Source organism: Paramisgurnus dabryanus, chromosome 14, assembly GCF_030506205.2.
Source record: "Paramisgurnus dabryanus chromosome 14, PD_genome_1.1, whole genome shotgun sequence".
Lineage (NCBI taxonomy): Eukaryota > Metazoa > Chordata > Actinopteri > Cypriniformes > Cobitidae > Paramisgurnus > Paramisgurnus dabryanus.
In genome coordinates, this window is record NC_133350.1 from 10,430,898 (window position 1) to 10,452,274 (window position 21,377).

At 35.2% G+C, this 21,377-nt stretch overlaps 2 protein-coding genes across 3 annotated transcripts in view; both read left to right on the forward strand.

Annotated features, from left to right (window-relative positions):
- The window catches only part of LOC135718727 (uncharacterized), a 211,585-nt gene that overhangs the window by 14,769 nt on the left and 175,439 nt on the right, over positions 1 to 21,377 (forward strand). The window contains exon 10 of the mRNA XM_065240938.2: positions 19,770 to 19,836. Coding sequence (XP_065097010.2) covers positions 19,770 to 19,836 — 67 coding nt within the window. The remainder of the gene's footprint in view (positions 1 to 19,769; positions 19,837 to 21,377) is intronic.
- On the forward strand, positions 89 to 7,381 carry LOC135718726 (uncharacterized). Of its 2 annotated transcripts, XM_065240936.2 has the most exons (12): positions 89 to 278; positions 740 to 895; positions 1,046 to 1,351; positions 1,433 to 1,504; positions 4,709 to 4,756; positions 6,288 to 6,338; positions 6,458 to 6,496; positions 6,587 to 6,670; positions 6,808 to 6,829; positions 6,910 to 6,950; positions 7,066 to 7,106; positions 7,255 to 7,381. In XM_065240936.2, exons 1-12 carry the CDS (start codon positions 212 to 214, stop codon positions 7,348 to 7,350), a joined length of 1,023 nt encoding a protein of 340 aa, XP_065097008.1. In that variant the 5' UTR covers positions 89 to 211; the 3' UTR covers positions 7,351 to 7,381. The 2 variants fall into 2 exon arrangements, with proteins under 2 accessions (XP_065097008.1, XP_065097009.1); XM_065240937.2 differs by lacking the exons at positions 6,288 to 6,338; positions 6,458 to 6,496 and adding an exon at positions 4,844 to 4,900.

The following is a 21,377-nucleotide window of genomic DNA, read 5'->3' on the forward strand; positions in this document are numbered from 1 at the left end:
CAGAATTAAAAATATTAAGTTAAACAGCCATTTTGATTTAACCTAAAAAGGCGCAGAGAGAGAGAGAGAGAGAGAGAGAGAACAGAATAGTTTATAAACCTATAATGTTATAAAAGTCACCTTACTTTGTGTTCTCTTCATTGCTTCCTGTTTCTTTATGGTTAAATTTAAAGTGGTTGTGGTGTGTGTATCAGTTCTGTTATAGTCACTCATGAACACAGACATGATGCTGCTCGTCCTCTCAATCTTTACACTGTTTCTACAGATTCATACACAGCGTAAGTAAAACAGATTCTTAAATTCTTTCATTTCTGTTCAATGTCTTGTAAAGCAAAAATTGTATATGCATTGTGAAAAGCCCAGCAAAAATCAATTGATTTAAAATGAATTTGTTCACTCGTATCAGTAGAATGTGAAACAACTTCAACAATGAGTGTTAGAGAAACACTTAAGGAAACATTTCAAATTTTTTCTTAACAAATTCCACCTTTTAATACTTTTCACCATTATTTACTGTATAAGATTTACTGATCGTTAGTCATTCGTCCATGTTTTTTTTTTATAAATTGCGCATTTAACATCAGAAATAAACTTTTTGCTTAGTAATGCAGATATGCTATTGCGTTTTCTCTCTTTTTCAGTGTTTTACTGTGAACTGCTGCTCTCTTTTATCCTATCATATCTTTCATGCTATCAAAACTGTTTGATCTAAAGGTTGAATGTACTTTATCACTTTCAGAAACATTTGATCCGTCCAGGTTAACAGTATCTCAAGCATCAGTGTATAAAGAGTCCAATACAGTTCAGCCCAAAACTGACAGGTCAACAGACGTACAGAAAGATACACAAGAAGCATCATCCAAACCATCTCTCTTTACCTCAGTAACAGCTTACAGTAAGACGTTTATTACAGTAAAGTTTTTCTGTTCGAACAGATCATCTTTAATAAACCGTGTTGTTTATTTCATAAGCACTGTTTATTTAGTAAAATGATTTTATAATTGACACTAATAATCTATTGTGTTGTGTTTGTTTCTGCTTGCAGATAAGAGACCGACATTTACAGTCATACATGATTATCAGCTCGGTGAATTTAGATTTGACTGTGAAATACCAGGATCAGAAAACACTGGTTATATCTGTTATCTGTTGATAGGAGACGATAATAAACAACTTTTAAAGACAGGGTCTTATGAAAGGTCTGGAAAAATACAGTGTATATTTACAATCTCTGAAAATTCATTGTTCATTCGACTGCAGTCAGTTAAGATTAAATCAGTGAGCTGTAATTATTCTCCAAAAACTGATTTAACTAAAAGGTCACCAAACAGTGACAAATACAATCTAACAGGTGAGTAATGTTTATCATACAGTATTTGCTGTTTTCCAAGTCCAGTGGTGTTATTTGTTTAATGTGTATTTCTCACGACAGCTTTTATTCCTGTGCAAAATCACAAAGTCACCCAGCATCAGACACCAAACACAACACAGAGATCAACAACATGTAAGTTTTGTAAATATGATTATATAACGATTTTGTCTCTGATGCTAACTGCCTGGATTTATAATTCATGACTGACATCTTTACGGGCTACTGTTAGTCCAGCCCAGTCTCACGGAGTTGCCTATAAATAGCATGAAGTGTAAAAATCGATACTGAAAATGCATACGCCGAATTCAAATTTGGTGTGCATATGATACGCCAGTCCTTCCCATTGATTTAATGGCGCATCTTTTTTGTCATTTTATTTATTGGTTTCTCAATTTTTTGCTATTTTTTAACCATTGTTGCTTGTGTTTAGGGTTAGGACAACTTTTTTGTTACATAAAAATTACATCCTAACCCAAACACCAATTCTAAATTGGAATTTGGCGTATGTATTGCACGATTTTCACACTTTGTGCTATTTATACGCATCTACATTGGTCAGTCCAACGCTATCTCATTGCAATTTGTATATGTATTTTATGAGGTGGCTAATTCGTATTAATTTGTACAACCACATTCATACATTTTTGTAAGATTAGCTTTGGTCCCTGCAATGTTGGAGTTAGGGTTTGGGTTTCATGCTTGTTTTTTTATAATAATCATACGTTTTTAATGTAATAATAATTTGTTTCATTTCTATAGCACCTTTCCCATGCTTAAGGACGCTTTACAAAGACAGTTATAATAGAGCAAACAATTTACATAAAAAGAGAGCACAGAAATGGGCAGGAGTCATTTGCCACAGTCCAAGACCTAACTGATTGCAGTTGCATATCGCAAGAGTTCAAATATTTATATGCATACAGAAAGCTGAAGAATTAGAAGAGAAAAATTATGGGCTGTTAATCCTCAACAAGTTAGTTACAATAATCAATGCTTGATGTGACAAAAACATGTACCAGTGTTTCAGCATTGTTTGTACTGATGTAGCGACTGAGTTTAGAAATTCGGCGGAGTTGAAAAAAATGCTAGTGAACCTAATGTAAAGCGGACAGAGATGGGTCTAGAGTGATTGATGCATAGTTTTTTACAGGGGCAGATGTTAAGGTTTTGTTAAATTTAGACTCAGAAAGTTGGAAGTAAGCAAGGTCTTTAGCTCACTGACACATGCTGAATTCTGGTTAATGTATATATATCTGAATATCATCAGCATAGCAGTGGTACTGAAAACTGTGACGGCGGATAATTGTTCGATAGATAAAGAAGAATAATGGTCCGAGAACTGAACCTTGAGGAACACCTGTTTGAGTAGGACAGTGGGCAATTTATATTTGTGATAGAAAATATTGTCTGTTTGTCAGGTAGGAGAAGAACCAAGATACCAATCTCTGAGAGGCGAGTCAGTAATAATCTGTGGCAAACAGTATCAACAGCTGAACTGAGATCGATAACAGCAGTACGAAAACGTTGCCAGAATCTCCAGATAGTATGAGATTGTTAATAACCTTTACTAAAGCTGTCTCGGTACTGTGATTAGTACGGAAACCAGATAAAAAAAGTCAAAATGATTATTGTGAGGCAGAAAATGTAAGAGTTGAGAGGCCACAACCTTTTCTGTTATTTTTTAAACAAATTATAGGTTAGAAATTGGGCTATAGTTAGCAAAGTCAAGAACTTGATGGACAGGAGTAATAGCAGGAGTCTTTAAAGAAATCGTAACATTTGCAAAGATAACAACAGTATTAACAAAACGTGAAATAGGAGCAGAAATGACAGTGTTTCAGAAGAAATGTAGGTGCAGGGTCTAACTGGCAAGAAGAGGAATTAGATTTTTGAATTATTTCACTTATTAGACTGGGGTTTGTCACAGTAAAGTTATTAAGCATATAAATAGACTGAGCTTGGTTCAAAAAGGATGTGGTCGGCTCGACCTCAAATGCTCCGCATAAGGCATCTACAGTAGCTAATTTTGAAAGTAGGTCAAAAAGGAGCAGCGTGCATGATTGACTTGAATTTTTATGAATCGCTTTGAAGGAATCTATACAAATTAGCCAACTCGTAAAATATTAGGGGTGGGAATCATTTGGACCCTCATGAATCAATTCAGAATCGATTCTTATGGTCCCGATTCGATTCAGAATCGATTCTTGATGTACTAATTTGCATATCTGTGATGTCATTACATCACATTTGCTCTCAAAGCCAGGTTAATGTTTGCGCTTTTGCTACAAGTCTCTGAACTGTCATATACTGTACTTTAATGCAACTAAGGGATAAATAATGTCATTCTTATATACATATATGTCCTGTTTCTGTTGTAAGACATTAAAACCAGTAAAAATAGTAATTAAACGTGACATATTAATTCAATATGTTAACCGTCATTAACTTCCACAAACTGACTAAAGTGGCTAGCTTCATCATTATACACAGTGATTGGCAGTATTACTGTATTTATATAATGCAGCGCACCCAGCGACTGTGCATATTTTATTGAAGTATATTCATGTTACATCTAAACAGTCAGCGGATGGTTTAGGGAAACGCTATAGCACAGTCAGAAGAGTCATTAAATTCAATGCGCTGTTTCTCCCTGCTGCTCACTGAACAGAGAAAAGGCAGAGAAAGACTATCCCAAAGTGTATCTTGTTATCTTGCAGTTTAGAATGAGTCAAACAGGGCTGTTCTAGATTTTATTTCTTTCTCTTCGGCTCACGTAAGCTCCGCTATGCGCTTGTGCAGTGCGCGCTCTCTTAAGTTGTCCGTGTGCAGCACCGCTCCCCCAGTTGAGTTCCGCCTTTTGGTTATGATAACTTCACGTTATTATTTTGTAAACTAACATTTAAGAATCGATTCTTGACATTTGTGAATCGATTCAGAATCGGCCCACGTCTGAATTGCGATTAATCTAAGAATCGATTTTTTTTGTCCCACCCCTATAAAATATGTACAAATTCCTGTGAGATCAGGCTGGTTAGTCTCACTGTGCATAACCCACAGCTATTTGTTAGAAATGCACACTGTCAAAAATGGTCAAATATGTACCGCAGCTGTCACTGGGGTGGTACTCTTTTAAAAAGTTTCCACCTAAGAGTTCATATTAATATTTCAAAGATACATATCTGTACCCATTGGGCCCTTTTAAAGAGTATAAAGGGTGCGAGTGACATGCACACAAAAATGCAGAGAGACAATGCAATATGCATACACTGTTTTTGCTTTATTGTTATGTTTTGTGATGCTTGGGCTTTGTGTAATATTGCAACATACTCTCTGCAGATTCAACACAAAGTTTCTCCACGATCACACCTGCAACAGTTACACAAAGTAAGTAGCCTACATAATATTGTGATATTAACAACTATATTACAATAATTACTGTTATAGATGTTCAATAAGTTTAAAATATTTCAGCATCTTTAGCTACAGAATCCAGTCCGTGTTTAGAAAACACAACAAACAGTACAGCTGGTGAGAACTGAAATCTTTTTGATTCATGAGAAATATCAAGAATTGTATGTGTGATGCTTACTGTCAACATCATACATGAAATGAAACCCAACAATGACAAAAATGATGCATAATTGTGGCTACATGGTAGTAGGTGTTTCTGTAACTCGATTGGTAGAGGACTGCATTAGTGAAAAGGTCATGGGTTCGATTCACAGGGAACTCAAATACTCATCATCATTCTTTATTTGCGCTTGCACAATTTAATAAAAAAAGCCAACTTTCAAAATAAATTTCATACATTATACAATCAGTGCAAACTCAGGAGTAGGATGAAGAATAAATTATTCTTTAACCTACCCAAATCTTATTTCAAAGAAAAAAGTAACAAAAAATACAGATGGCAATAATCAATTACAATTACAATAGTTTTTGTCAAATTTAGACTCAGAAAGTTGGAAGTTAGCCAGGTCTTTAGCTCACTGATACATGCTGAGCGTGATGTGATCTGGTTAAAGGAGTCTGGTTGGCAGGCAGTATATATCTGAATATAATCAGAATAGCAGTGGTATCGCCATTCCTAATCGTGATGGCGAATAATTTGTCCAATAGGCATGATGTAGATAAAGAAGAGTAATGGTCCGAGAACTGAACCTTGAGGAACACCTTGTTTGAATAGGAGAGTGAGGGATTTATAAGAATATAAGTGAAATCCAGGCTAAAATCTTATAATCTAATAATGAGATTGTTTGATTTTAATTTCAATTTCGACATGAACTTAGTCAATATTAGAATGTTATTTATTATGTGTAAATCATGACTGCCAAATGCATCAATGTAAATCTTAGTCAGCGTCAGTGGCACATTAAATGTGATTGTGTGAATCTGAAACACAGAGGTTCATTCTCTTCTCACCCTCAGAAATGAGGAACAGTGTAAAGATTCAACCACAAACCACTAACATGAAGATTTCATTGTGCAAAACAGGAATTAAAAGCAACCAACTAAAAAAGAAACATCGAATTAGTAAATTTACAATAATAGTTTAGAAAAAAAACAACATATCACTAATTCATTTAAGCGAGGAAGTGTTTTATATAGTTTACAGCAACCCTGGTTCCCAGGGAATAAAACTTTTCACACTTTGGGTTATTTTCAACCCAGCATTGGGTCAAAAAGCGATTAGAAAATGTTTATTTTTGACCCAACAATAGGTTAAAACAACCCCGCATTTTAGGTTGAAAAATTACAACCTATAACAGGCTGGCTTCATCCTTTTTGACCCAATATTTCAGAGTGGATATTGATCTTCGCATTTGCACACTTAACTGACAAATATTACAGCTTTTACTTGAATGTAATATAATTATATTTTGTGTTGTCTTGCTGGACTGGGGCTATGTTATAGAAACCGCTACACCCTTAAAGCCTCTCAATGTTTCATGGAGCACCACAGAAGGTGAGTTTAATACATTTAAAAATAAAGTTTTTTTACTAAAGATTTTTGTTAAAGCAGTTCCTGTTGTTAACGGTTGTAAAAGTGTTTATTAATTTATATTCTTCATTTTAATCTTTTAGGTCTTAATACTTCAACTCAAACAGCAGGTCTTGGAGCACGTGAGCATTAACACTTCAAACTCCTTGTCAAATTTATGAAAACTTCTCATTTGTTGATCAATAATTGATTTAATTTGATTTCTTTTGAAGAAATTCGGCTTTTGATGGTGATAGTCACCAGTGGAGGTGTTTTCCTGAGCGGACTCATGGGTGTTTGTCTGATCTGTTTTATCAGTAAGTTTAGTGTACAAACAAACACATGTGGATACTGTATGATACTGTACATATACTTGACATTCTTCAAGAGTTTTATTATCTATTTTTTTTTAAAACAACACATATTAATGCACTGATATGATGTGTTTTACAAGGACAAAAACCATTGAAGAAGAGGTGGGATTTATTCATACATTAATTCAGATACTTAAGTTTGTTTAAACAAGAAAATAAATGTCTACTTTTGATTTGTTTAGTCCTATGAATCCTTCAGTGGCATCCACACATCAATCACCAGGTAATGTTGACACTAAATGTAAAGAGAAAGGTGCATGTCGTACAGTCATGTAAATATAGTTTAAAGTGGCTTAAAAGTGTTGGATCGTGCCAATAATCACTATTGTATTTGTCAGATGAAGCTGAAGAACATGAGGAACTATCTGAAGAAAACGAGGTGAGTAGAAACCCGTCTGTGGTGAGCCGTGAACCTCACAAAGATAAATGACATCTTTTGATTTTAGTGTTTTCAACAGGAACTACATTTTGTATTTCTCTTTCATTTCCTTAAATCTGGTATATTTATTAATTGAATTTTTCTTTAGGATAAAGTTTATCACGTGTACTGCACGATTCCTGACATCTCTACAGAACATCGTACATTTTATAGTTTAGCACAGATGGCAAACCAACCTCTGTGAATTTAATGTCTTTCTAATGTTATCATCATTTCATCATGTCTTTATAGCCATGTGCTTTTATTTGTCAAAAACATGAATTTATTTAGCCATGTTAAAGCAAATATGCTTTTACTGTGATGAACCATCTTATTAAAGAATCTTTCATTTCCACTTATAAAAGTAAAATATAAAGACTAAAAGACTGTTGTCTATATATGTCTTTTTACTTCATGTGATGTTCGTGTGTTGTTTTATTGCTGCTATTTATCAGACAAAACAACACACACATGCAACACAGCACACAAACAGCACAACACAACACAGACATGTAATGATCCAGCTGAGAATTGAACTCAATCACTGGGATGTGTGTCTTTGTTACTAACCACTCCAACACTGAAGGAGATTAAATCCAAATTCAATTGCAGACAAACAATGCTCTGAATATTCAATACATTTTAATATTTGTACAGAATCTGCTGTGATCCCATATACAGGAGACTTGATGATGTGAATTCAACAATAAGATAATTCATTGATTTTTTTGAATGAGCTTCAATTGAGAAAGATGCATTTACTGTTGGAAAGTGTAGTTATGTTATCTACCAGCAGAGGTTAACAAAGTCATGCTAACCATCCAAAGCATAAAACATTTCGTTTAGCTCAGACACGACAGTGAATGTGAGGGAGATGCAGAGATTAAAACTTAAAAATGTTTCCTCTAAAAATCACAAGTAAAGTAAACAACTTAAGTATGATGATCAGGTACATGATGACCACCTGCACTATGATGTGTGTTGCAGTTTTTGTCATCTACACATAGGCACGGAGAAATTTCCCTATTCATGTTTTTCAGTATTTATGTAAACTCTAATGACACATCTCATTAAAATCCACAACTTCTTTGATAACATTTCATTTATCTTATTTAAACAATAATTTTGAGCATGACAAGTTCATACAGCAGCAGAATACAGCTGTCAAGACAGATTGAGCTAAACAATAGTTGTTGCTAATGTAATTTCTCCATTCGTAGTGAATAGTGATAATATCATAAAAACTCCATTTTGTTTGGTCAAATTAAGCGGTTTCGATTCATACATAAATGATGTTGATCTACTTGCCGGCAGGGCCGGCGTCAAGGGGGGGCAATCGCGGGCCGTGCCGCCCCAAACAGGTTGTTGTGCCCCCTACACAGTTTTTTATTAATTTAATATATATCAAGAATAATTAAAATAAATTAAACTTTGAATGTTTCATGACTTTTCATGTAATTAAATGAGAAAAAATAGTTGATATATGTTTTCTTAATTAAAATAGACCAGTTTCTCTGATTGGTGTATTGCGGGGTCTCATGTGTCTTTACGTCTTCAGCATATTAATGTGACTTGATACGTGTTTTTCGCGCCATTTTATGGATTATGTAAAATATGGATATTAGAACATTTAGAATGAACCAGCACCGCCTGCTCCATCTGACTTCATGCAAACTCGCAGATTAGAGGTCGAGGTGGAATTTTCAAATCTACAGGATACTGTTTAAAGGAAGTAAATTTTTGCACACGCTTACGGTAAGTAAGCGCTGTTTTAATTAACATAAGCCTAAATGTAAAGTGTGGCTATAGACCGTTAACAGCATTGCGACGTGATTGTGGTAATACTGATTAGTTTGTGATCTTCTGCACTTTATACGGGACATGAGCTGATCTGGCCGAGATTTCATGAGATTTTGGCTGTAGCTGTATCCCTTCTAGCCACAACACACATAGTTGGTTTACTTGGTAGCTTTGGTACGGCCATTTTTACACAAAAGAGAAAAAATAAGCGCCATTGCAGAAAATCCTGGTGGCGACAGTGAGAGTGACGCAACCAGATTTGAAGAGTTTTGTTGCAAAACAAGATAAATCCGTTTTTAACATTTTTGTCAAAACATGTTTATTATTATGTAATCATGTTATTATTTTGTTTAATGGTGCTACCTAGCTGTATTTTTTTAAGTTATGAAGGTTTAAATCAAAACAAACCAACTGCAGTTGAATTGATATTAATTGGAATGCACAACCAAAAAACGAGATTTCTGAAAAATTAAAAAAACAGGGTTATCTCTCAACAATAGTGAAGCAACAATACTTCACGTCTGTATCACTGCCACAAGTTCCCCATCAGCAAGGGTTTTTAGCATGGGAGAACAATGTAACATGCCTGCGTTCCTCCCTGAAACAGTTTTGTGTTTTAAGGTTTAGTGTTTTTAAAGTTGGCCGCAGTTGCAGTGTACAAAAAGCACAGGTGCTATTTATTTGAAGTATTTTTATTTATTAATGTTAACACACTATTGTTTATGTTTAACAGCTTTGTACTCCTCATAATGGGTCTAAATATGAAAAGAAGACTGTTACTATCAAGTCCAGCACTTTATTATAACTGTTTTATAAGTCCTGTGTAGCACTTTTTTTTTACTTGAGTGCAATACATGTTTTTGATTAAAAAATTAGAATCATGTGAGAATCGTGAAAACATTTCCCATGGAGAGAAATTGTAATTCAGATTTTAGCAAGCATTTCACATAAATTACGCCACATATTGTGGCGTCGTGTGGGCTGATCTTGTTCTTCATTTCAGATACTTTGTGAGTCTCGTTTTGTGTCTTTTCTCACACTTGCTGTCATGGAGTTGTTCATCATCACTCTTCTGCATCTTCTTATGGAGGTTCAGTCATATAGTAAGTGATTTTAATATACAGTATTTCATGCATTCTGACTTATTAACTTATAAACACCGTTTAAGAGTTGGATTCATCATGCTAAACATAGGCAAAGTGTGAAAAAAAGCAGCTGGACGTGTGACAGAGTATTTCTATAACGAATAAACTTCGCCAGTGTTTGTACAATTTTTAGAAAGTTTTTTTCGAACATGGGTACTTCTTACATACATACGTTACGTGTCATATTTGGCTACAACCAGCCCAGTCTCCGCTTTAAGGTAAATTAGAAAAAAAATTCTTTAATGATTTATTTAGGTTTTCCACAGCCAAAGTTGTCAGTGTCTTCTTCAGTTATCATGGACAGAGACACAGTACAGCTGGAGTGTAGTAACAGTGAGAATGAGAAGATGGACGAGTGTTACTTCACAATAAATGGAAGAGAAAATAAACAGAGCAGATCATGTCAACTATCACTCACTGGATATGACATCATTAAATGGTCAGGAGGTCAGAGGTCATCTGTCATCATAACCTGCTACTACACTGCGTATAAATCACAAGGTTTCCTGTCATCTCCACGTTCAGATCCAGTAACAGTAACAGTTCGGAGTAAGTTATTGTTTTGAAATCATAACTTAGAAATTTTCATTAGAGTAAAATTTGTGACAATCAACCCAGTCTCCACTTTAAGGTAAGTTTGAAAAAAATCTTTAATGTTTTATTTAGGATTCCCTCAGGCAAAGTTGTCAGTGTCTTCTTCAGTTATCATGGACAGAGACACAGTACAGCTGGAGTGTAGTAACAGTGAGAATCAGAAGATGGACGAGTGTTACTTCATAATAGATGGAAGAGAAAATAAACAGAGCAGATCATGTCAACTATCACTCACTGGATCTGACATCATTATTTGGTCAGGAGGTCAGAGGTCATCTGTCATCATAACCTGCTTCTACACTGTGTATAAATCACAAGTTCTCATGTCATCTCCACGTTCAGATCCAGTAACAGTTCACAGTAAGTTAATTTATAAATGATGTTCACCTGCTATAGACCTTTCTCACAACTTCCGTATTTATGACCGGAACTACGCAATCGTCGCGGAAATCTACTTCCTTCGCAGTCAAGGCAATGTAAAAAGCCGTATCTGTTCCATCAATTCCCTGTTGATGGTGAAGGTATACAGAAGTGGATTCAGGCTATCCGGCGAGACTTATAATGTGTCGTTTCAGTTAACAGTTCAGTAACAGTTATACTCGCTCTCTACTTACCTAGAAATTTATTGACAAATTCTTCATGGAAAAAGTTTTCCTCCATTAGTCGTGTCACATCAGCAAATGTAATATTTGGCAAATCCGTTAACAAAGTTTTGTAGACTCTTTGATCCATTTTAAACTTGCCCGGGTTTATGTTTTTCTAGTGTGTTGACGCTTGACAGGAACTCCGCTTACACGACGATTACGTATTTCCGGTTACTGTGAGAAAGGTCTATATTGATACTGTTGGCTCTCAAGAAAAACAGATATATTGAGATCTCACTGCCATACAGCATTCAAGTTAAGTTATTCCTTATAGTTTCTAAACATTGTAATACGACTTCCCTCTGCAGTTAAAACATCAACCAACACTGTGCGTACAACAGCCACGATAATTTATAAGTAATCATCATGAAGCTAAATCAAACCTGTACCCAATGACAAGAAAACAACCTTTGACATTTATTTGCAATCAGTGATCTTAATAACATCCGCTGTATCATATTCACATTCAGATCCAACAACAGCAACAGTTAATTTATTTGTTTATGTCTTGAAATAAATATTATCAAGCAAATCTGCAAATTTTACAATGTTTTTGGTGTAGAATGTATAAATATACACAAAAACGATAAGGTTTAGCTTTCAATACAAATATGTTGCTTCAATGAATGACATTTATTATCACCTATGTTTCTAACAAACACACATATTCACTATAGCTGCCTGCGTCCCATTTCATCTACTATATTATGCCCTGATAGTATGTACTGCATTTGAGTTGAAAAAGTATCTGGTTTTGAGTGCAAAACAACACATGCACACACTACTAAATTTGCATTCAAGCATTTCTTCATTCATTATTTGTCATTTTCTATTTACTCGTAGTTTAATTTATTGATTCATTGACACATCATTTATTTAAAGGTGCATTGTGTAACTTTAATGTTTCTACAGTAGCCCTAAATGGACAAACTGTTTTACAGAGAGCATTTCGTCCAGACGTTATCTCAGACAAAGACATGTTTGCACTATGGCGGCTGCCATATGTGTTTTGAAAATGAGGGGTGAGCTGTTGGTTACAATTCACAATCTCACCACTAGATGCCGCTTAAATTTACACACACCACCTTTAAATAGTTTTTTTGTTCTTGTTTATTCAGTTTGCAGCGCAATTAAACCCCGGCCTTTCACAGTGAGTTGTGGGTAATATCAGCCGTTTGAGTGTCCATGGATCAGTAGAACATCCGGAACTCTATGGATATTCATTTTAACAAACTATTATTTGGGACATACTAATTCTAATTTCAAATACTATTTAGGATGGATAGTATGTGGATTGGGACGCAGGGTTAGTGACAGACAGAAATACTGATGCTATATAGAGTGACTGGTTAATACATTTTACTCCCCTAATGAAAATACAGATTTGTCATATTTCATTGTGCAGCTTTATTTCTCCATGATGTAAGTTATTTACTCTCTGAAATGTTCCTCTCTTATATTATTATAACAGCAGTAGCTGTAGTGCCCACATCTAGAGTAAAAACATCCCACCCACCTAAAACCTTAAAAAACATCACAGCAGGTGAGCCAGAGATCAAATAATAAACACATCTTTATTACAATATAAACATGACTTAAAACAGTGGATTTTTTTTAAACAGTCTTTACGCAGATCGTGGTGATTTCTGCCATTGCCATATTGATAATTGTATCCATTGGAGTCATCTGTCTATGCCGATTATACTGTGAGTAAAAATTCAAAGTTCGATTGTATATCACTATCACAAGATGTTTACTGTAAGTGATGGAAAGATAAAAAAATTGCTGCAAAATGAGGCCAAAATAACATTTAAACTATTCAGTGATCCCTGTAATTCAGGCCAAAGATGAAAACAGATCCTGGTTAATAGTTTAATTTCCAAATGATTGAGCCAACAGTGAGATAATCACAGAGAAATCATTTATTATTAAGAATGAGCTTTAATGGAGAAAGATGCTTTTTGCTGCGAGGGAGTGTAGTTATGTTATCTACAGGCAGGGGTTAATCAAGCCATGCTAACCAACCAAACCATGAGATCTTTAGTGTGAGTAAACATAGTCAATAACAGTGTATGTGAGGAGATTAGAACTACAGATTTTATTGAGATTAGTAAAAAAAATAAGAATGAAAATAAAAAATGAAATTTAAAAAGCGATATAGAAATGATCAGGTACATGATGACCACATTCACCTTGATGTCCTGTAGCACTTGTTTACTGCTTACATTGTGATTGGTTATCTCCACACAGGTACTGATAAATGTCTCCATCCCTGCTTATTGACAGAAAACTCTTCTAAAGATTCAGGTAAAATCTCATGACACCTCTTAAAATAGACACTCATATATTTGATTCACCTCAACTGAATTACTTTTCAACAAAAACATTGCTAGTCTTATAATAATGACCAACATGACTGTTCACACAGAAGAATACAGTTGTTAATGTTGTTTCAGAGCGATGAATACATGATGCACCAATATATCAGCCTATAATCGGTATCGGCAGATAAAAGCATTTTCCTATCTGTCGGACATCAGCCGATTGTTAAAAACAGCCAAGGATTAGAGCAGATTTGTTCCTGGCAATCATCAAAAGGGGTGGAAAATTGCTAGAAGTTGCAAGAAGGGATACAGCAACTGGCAAAATTTGTGAAATCTTACCGGATGAGCTCCGTTTTTATTCTAATCCTACCCTAAAACCAACATTTCATGGGAACAAGTAGACGAGGGGTGGGGTCAAGACAGGAGACAGTAGAATACACAGCGCATTAAAAACAATCAATGGCCATGTGCTTCCACACAAAACATGTGGACTTGCCATGATCATGCACTTTGCACTTCTAAGATTTTACAATATAATAATTTGAAACAAAGCTTAAAAGTTAAACTATCATTATCTATCGGAATCAGTAGATGTCATTCTAAGTTATTAAATATCGGCACAGAAATGTTTTAGTGGTGCATCCCAAATATATAGAGGATTGAGAACTTCATTATAAAACCTAAAGCTGTGTCCGAAACTGCTCCCTCGTTCACTCATTCACTATTCCCTATATAGAAATAACAATTGAGGTCACTATATGGGGAAGAAGTAAATGAAAATGAGAGGGATTTCGGACACTGATGTCAATACCATGCGCCGGAAAGAGTTCTTACTGTTTGTCACATTTGTCATGTTTATTGTATTAGTTGATAAAGAGAACAAAACAACGGCTTTTCATATTTATTTATTGTTGTTTTATTGTTTAATAACAATATTATATTTTAAATATATCACAATTATTTTTATTTTATTTTTAAAAAGTAGAAAATAACTGACAACAAAAACTGTAAAAAAGTGTATTAACGTAAATTTTTGTTGTTTACTGTCAGTATCCTCTAGCTGATTCCAGTCACACATTCATCTCCCGTTGTATCATGGGAAATATGAGTGAGCGATTGTACATCGAATGTAATCAAGTGCATTGTAAAAGTAAAAGTAGTGAACTAATGAAATTGCTCACTCAGGTTTCGGACACCACCACAAAATGGCTGACACCCTATATAGTGCACTATATAGTGGGGAGCGGTTTTGGACACATCTTAAATGATCCTCTTTAAATTTCTGGATTTACACGTGTCATCCATAGTGACAGTCATTTCAGTAGCTGTGTACTATTTGAACACATTTGTTAAATAATGTGGCAATTATAATTTTTTTCTGGTATTATTATTATCTTTGACATTTTGTTCAGTTATCTGTTCATGATCTGTTCAGCATGAAGCTGCTTTGTGAACAGGACAATTCAAGACTCTCGCACAAATACAGCTGTCAAAACCAAACACTGTGAACATTTCACTTCAGTTACTTAAGCTTTATTTCTGTATCTTACAGGATCTGATGATGTTCTCACAACGGTGGTCTACAGCACATCAACCTGACAGCCTCAGAGCACTGAAGATCTCAAAGTCTTCTCAACATTGGCGGCTGGTGACTGCTCATCCAAGGGGCGCTAATTCAAAAAATGTGTTCGGAGTGTCATGTGTGTTGCTTGCGTTTTCAAAATATGTGTTTGTTGCGTCATGTTAACCATGTGCATCCCGTGTTTTGTCAAAATAAGTGCCTGCTGCACACGCGTCAAAACCATTTATAATAAAAGAGACGCTCATGTTACCAAAATACACGCAAGACACTCCCTTAACAGTAAACTCTGATTACACATGAGATTAGTATCTGGCAAACACGAGCGTCTCTTTTATCATAAACCCTTCAGACGCATCTGCAGCAGGCACTTACTTTGACAAGATCTCTCAAAGCACAGAACACATATTTTAAAAAAAGAAACCACACACATGACGGCTACATACATGTTGTGACAAACTTTGCTATGAGTGCCCTTGAAAAAAGAAGTCACTGGACGTCACTGGTTCTCAAAGTGTCATTTCAGTCATAAGAGTTGAGAATACATGAAATTTACTCCTACTTCCAAACTTGAGTATAAACGCAAAAAAAGTTATCAAATTTCTTAGAGCTAAGAATCACTCAGACAGGATTCGTTTTACAGGGGGACCTCTGAGAAAATTATGCTCCTCGGAGGTCCTCTGTGGTTTTAATCCATTCCGAAATGGCCATGTCTGTGTTTTTCTCTCATGACCTCTGTAAAAACTCCAGAAAATAAATAGAAATACAGCAAAAACTTATTTGGTCTTTCAATCACATTCATTATTTGGTTTGTTCCATCAGCATTATGAATTTCATAGCAGCAACATTAAAGAATTCAATACCATTAACATTATTAGTAAACTAATATCTGTGTGAGCTCTGTGATGCATTACTTCAAGATGTAGGTCAGATCAGAGACAAGTACAAAACTTATTTACTCTGAATATTACAGCAATCATTTTATTACTTTGATGTGCACTTTTATTTGTGATGCAGTGGACTTATAACATTTATTTTTTGTTAGAAATAAAATAGGCCTAAATGTTTTTATACTGAAAACAGAAGGTACACTTTGTATTTAATCCACAGTGTAATGCTCTGATTATGAACTGATCTATATTTTCATATAAATTAAGCTAACAGGACATTGCATGTTGTGGTTTCCTGTGGGTCGATCTTCTACTTCCTAATTCAGATACATGTGAGTCTCGTTTTGTGTCTTTTCTCTCACTTGCTGTCATGGAGTTGTTCATCATCACTCTTCTGCATCTTCTTATTGAGGTTCAGTCATATAGTAAGTGATTTATATTTATTCATGTCATTTACATTATTGAGCAGATGATTTTAGACAAGGAACATGAAAAGATATTTGTCAAACAATGTAGTGATTAAAACAGGTTAAGTTTTTATGTTTCCTGTGTCTCTTAAACTTTCCCAATCTTTGTTCACTTCCTTCAGTATAGCTGGTGTTTAGCTGGTGTCTGACGCGTGTTTAAATGAAGATGATGAAATACGTTACTTCTGTCACTTTAACTATTGGTTTATACAATTTTTTCTGATTTATTCTCTTTTATTTTCTAAACTTTAAACAATTGTCACCTGGTGTTAGGGTTAGAGTTGGGTTTGGGTAGGGATGTTATTTCATGCAAATCTAACCCTAAACCGAAGTGAAAATGGTAAGAAAATAGGACAAAACAGTAAAGTAACCAATCCGTGAGAATGCCACGGGAAAAAACAGTCCCTAGCAGGGCGACGGAAAAATGCGGAGATCCGTGGGAATGCTACGGAAAAATGAGAATTTGTGAGATCAGGCTGCTTTTTTTTCCATAGACCTTTGGATCAGTGTAAAAATAAGCTCTGTGTTTAACAAAAGTTTTATGACACTTACACATTTTGTCCAACAAGTTAATCTTCACAGATGAACACAAGTTTTATGAATTTTGAAGTGTAAATGCATTCACTAATATAAAAAGCAGAATTTTGACTTCAAAATTCATAAAAGTTGTGTTCATCTCTGAAGATTAACTTGTTGGACAAAACATATAAGTGTCATAAACTTTTGTTTAACACAGATGTTATTTTTTGTGATAATCTTAAAGTCTATGAGTATAATGAATGGGCTTTTATCTGCTCTCAAGCATTAGGGGCGTGTCCTCTGTCAGAGCTGAAACCACGCCCACTCACAGGAAAGCTGCTATCTCTCTACTTTCAAATACAGCTACAACCTAAATGAATGCTCACAAACCCTGCACAAATAATCATGAACACAGAAATGGTGAAAATCTGTTTATCGATCTAAATCTGCAATTCAACAATAGTTGAACAATAGTCTTATAGGCATGTTTTAGCAAAACATTTCTAAAATGTATAATGTGTGAATAAATTAATTTTGTATATTTAGGTCTCCCTCAGTCAAAGTTGTCAGTGTCTTCTTCAGGTATCATGGACAGAGACACAGTAAAGCTGGACTGTAGTAACAGTGAGAATCAGAAGATGGACAAGTGTCACTTCATAATAGATAGAAGAGAAAATAACAAGAAACAGAACGAATCATGTCAACTATCACTCACTGGATCTGACATTATTGAATGGTCAGGAGGTCAGAGGTCAACTGTCATCATAACCTGCTACTACAATGCATATATATCACAAGGTCTCATGTCATCTTCACGTTCAGATCCAGTAACAGTAACAATAACAGGACCAGTTCAGAGTAAGTTATTGTTTAGAAATCTTAAAGGGACATAAGGCAGCATTTTTATGTTAATAAATCATCTTCGTAAGTCGGTATATGGTTAAATGACTCATTACATGACGAATGAAGACTCTCTCGCCTGCCCCTACCGTCTGTAGGAAGAATACCCCACTTGCAAGTTCGCTGTATCCGACCCGGTGTCCGGTGCGCACACTACAGAATTATCAGCCTGATTTTACCTCGATTTTCCCCTCCCGAGAATCTGAGAGAAAATTGTGTGCAGGACCTCCACCGGTTCTGAGGTTCGGCTTAGATGATCATGTAATGTGACAAATACAAATCAAATCTGACACCTCCTAATCTGCTTAAGAGTAAATCAGAGCCGCCCCGATTATATAAAATAAATATTATGTTTGATATTTATGATTTTTAAAATCGGGATGATAACATCTGTACTATCACAATAGACAATAAGAATCGAAGGTGAATAATGCCTGAATAGCCTGTCTGTGCCCACAGCACAAACTGTTACTCACAAAAGCTGTGTTCGACTTTACGCCGAGCTGCAAGAACGACAGGCGGATGACATCAGAGTAGCCTACCACAAGAGCGATTGGAAATAAGTGCCCGGTTGCATGAAAGTCCTTAAGTAAGGATTTCTCTGAGGGAGAAAAAATCCCTGAGATCAGAGATTTCTTTAAGAGCGTTGCAACATAGGTCTTAACTGTCAATTTTTACACAGAATACACATATAAACACTTGCATATACATATAAACTTGATGCACACATACAAATAAAAATACTTGCACATATAAACTTGATGCACGCATACACCTATTAAACACTCATATATACATGCAAACTTTCAGTTTAAAAGGAAGTAATTTCAAAATAAATGGAAGCCAATTCTGTATAAACGGAAGCCATTTCAGTATAAAAGGAAGTCTCGATGGAGGGGATAAGCTAAGGTGACCACATGAAGCAAGTGTGTGCACCGCTAATATTTGATGTAACTTGCAGTAATTAACAAAAAACCTGAGCCTTATTCGACAGCAGCATTAATTTAACTATTCGACCCTATGCTTTTGAAATAAAGACAGCGACTGGACCGCACTTACAAATCGCGTTAGTATTTAACTGTTTCCAGACTGAGCACGGACTACCTTTAATGTTTACAGACTGAGCACGGACAAAAAACAAGCACTGTATGCCTATCAGCATACAGCTTTTTTTAAAAAAAAAAAGACCAAATGTAAGAGCATGTCAGAGCCTCTGCCAGTGTCTCAAAATGGCCGGACCCCAGAGAAATAGTAGGGGTATGTGTGCATCAAGTTATCATATATCATAATAAATGATGCCTTTTTTAGACACAGAAGTAATACCGTGGTTAGCAGTGGCGTGCTCTGTGATTGTACTCGCAGGACTCATTTCTCTGTGCACATTTGCATGTAAGTAAAGTTTATACTTTGAGTTAGTTTTAATTAGTATAGAAACTGAGTTTCATTTTTCTTCATTTGTTCTTTGTTTTCTAGACAAAAAAAGATCTAAACGGTAAGTATTTTCTTTATGTATCAGCTTATACTAATAGTACCATATTAAAAATGTATATTTGATTAAATAAATAATATAGTACAATACTAAGATTTAACAATAACAATACTGCTTTGTATTATTGCAAGTCAAAGAACTGCAGGAGATACGGTGAGCATCATCTGTGTGTTTATGATTTTTAAAGTCACAAAGTAATTTATCATAATAACACTTTTCATATCTCATAAAGAGGAAAGTGATATGATCTCAATGATTTACTCTTTTATGTAGCGTGCTTCTGGACCTGCAGATATATACTCTCTCATCACTTCTGTACCAGACACATCTAAACCCACAGGTAAGAAAACATCACTTACATTATCACATTCAAATCATTACACATAACCTTAAACATATTCTCCTGTCAGCTAAACACCAAGAAAGCGAACCAGAGACTTACTCGATCATTACTTCAACTTCCCAGACTTCAGGTAACAGAATACATTCACAGAACACAGTAAGATTTCTTTTGAAACAATTTGGCGAATGATTTCAAGTGAAATCTTTAAAGCAATATACTGTAACAGTTTTTGTATTGCATTACAGATGTTTTGGTTAATACACAACACAAGAAGGGACATACTGAAGATGATGAAGTATGTATGAACATGCCACAAATACACATAGCAATATTTAACTTACAGAAGTTTGTAAACATTTTGTTGTGAAAATACCTTCTCTTGTAGCAGTTTAAAGTGCAAAGAGAGATATGTGTGCCCAAGGCCGCCTTAATGCACGGGCTTACCTGGGCTGAAGCCCAGGGGCCTCCCAAGTTCAGGGGCCTCCCATATTCACGTTCATGATGAGCTGAAAATGTCATATTGTTTTGTAACTTGTTAGGTTTTTTGTCAATCACTCTAAATGCACGTTCCATGGCTGCTGATTGGTCCGTAGTAACTTACCGTGAAATAAAATATCAGACGTAACGGATTTTCCGCGTAGCCTAATGCAATTAAGTGCGCGTTGTCAACTTGGCATTCCTGCATGTTAGACTGAGTGTGACAGAAAAACGGGAAATAATCCATCAACAAATGAAAGAGTAATTTCGGAAATTTCATAATAAGCACTAGTGAGGTGCAGGTCTCTCTCTCTCTTTCGCGCGCGCGCTCGCTCTCTCTGTGCTCGTGGAGCTGAGTTTCTGGCATGCAGAAGTCTCTCTAAACGTGCGCAAGAAACTGTGCCGCCAAATAAAGAAAGGAGTTCCCGCACATAATGCTGTTAGTTGTTAAAAAGTTTAAGTTTACTCGCGTTTATATCAGTGACGCGTGCGCACCTGTAGCGATGTAGTTTGACGCGGCATTAGCTCACAGTAAACACATCTGTTGGTAGAAAGACGAGAAAGAGACGCAACGGTAAAGGTGCAAGTCTAAGAAAGAAAATAGCGACAAGACCATCTCAAATGATCATCCCCTGATCGCACCATTCATATTTATAATCTCCTTATCTAAAGATCTTATATACAGGTATGTTCCCTGTCTGTTTTGTGCATATTCATACGTGTTCGTTTTACATGCGTATGCATAAATACTAAATACAATGCATAATATTTCTTCAATAGCCTACAAAATAAATAACAAACAAGATTCTGTCTATAAACACTTATCTTTTGTTATCATTAATGCATTTAACAAGATTCTGTTTATAAAGACTTCTCTTTTGTTAACATTAATGCATTTTCACTTTAAAACTAACTTTACTTCTTATATTGTTAAAACTGTGGTTAGCATTTAGTTAGTGAGTGGGAGTTTTCTGCAATTTTGTATATTCCAAAAACTATATAAACATAGAGCTTATAAACATTCTCTCACACATTTTGGTTTTATTTTCACCACAAGTTGC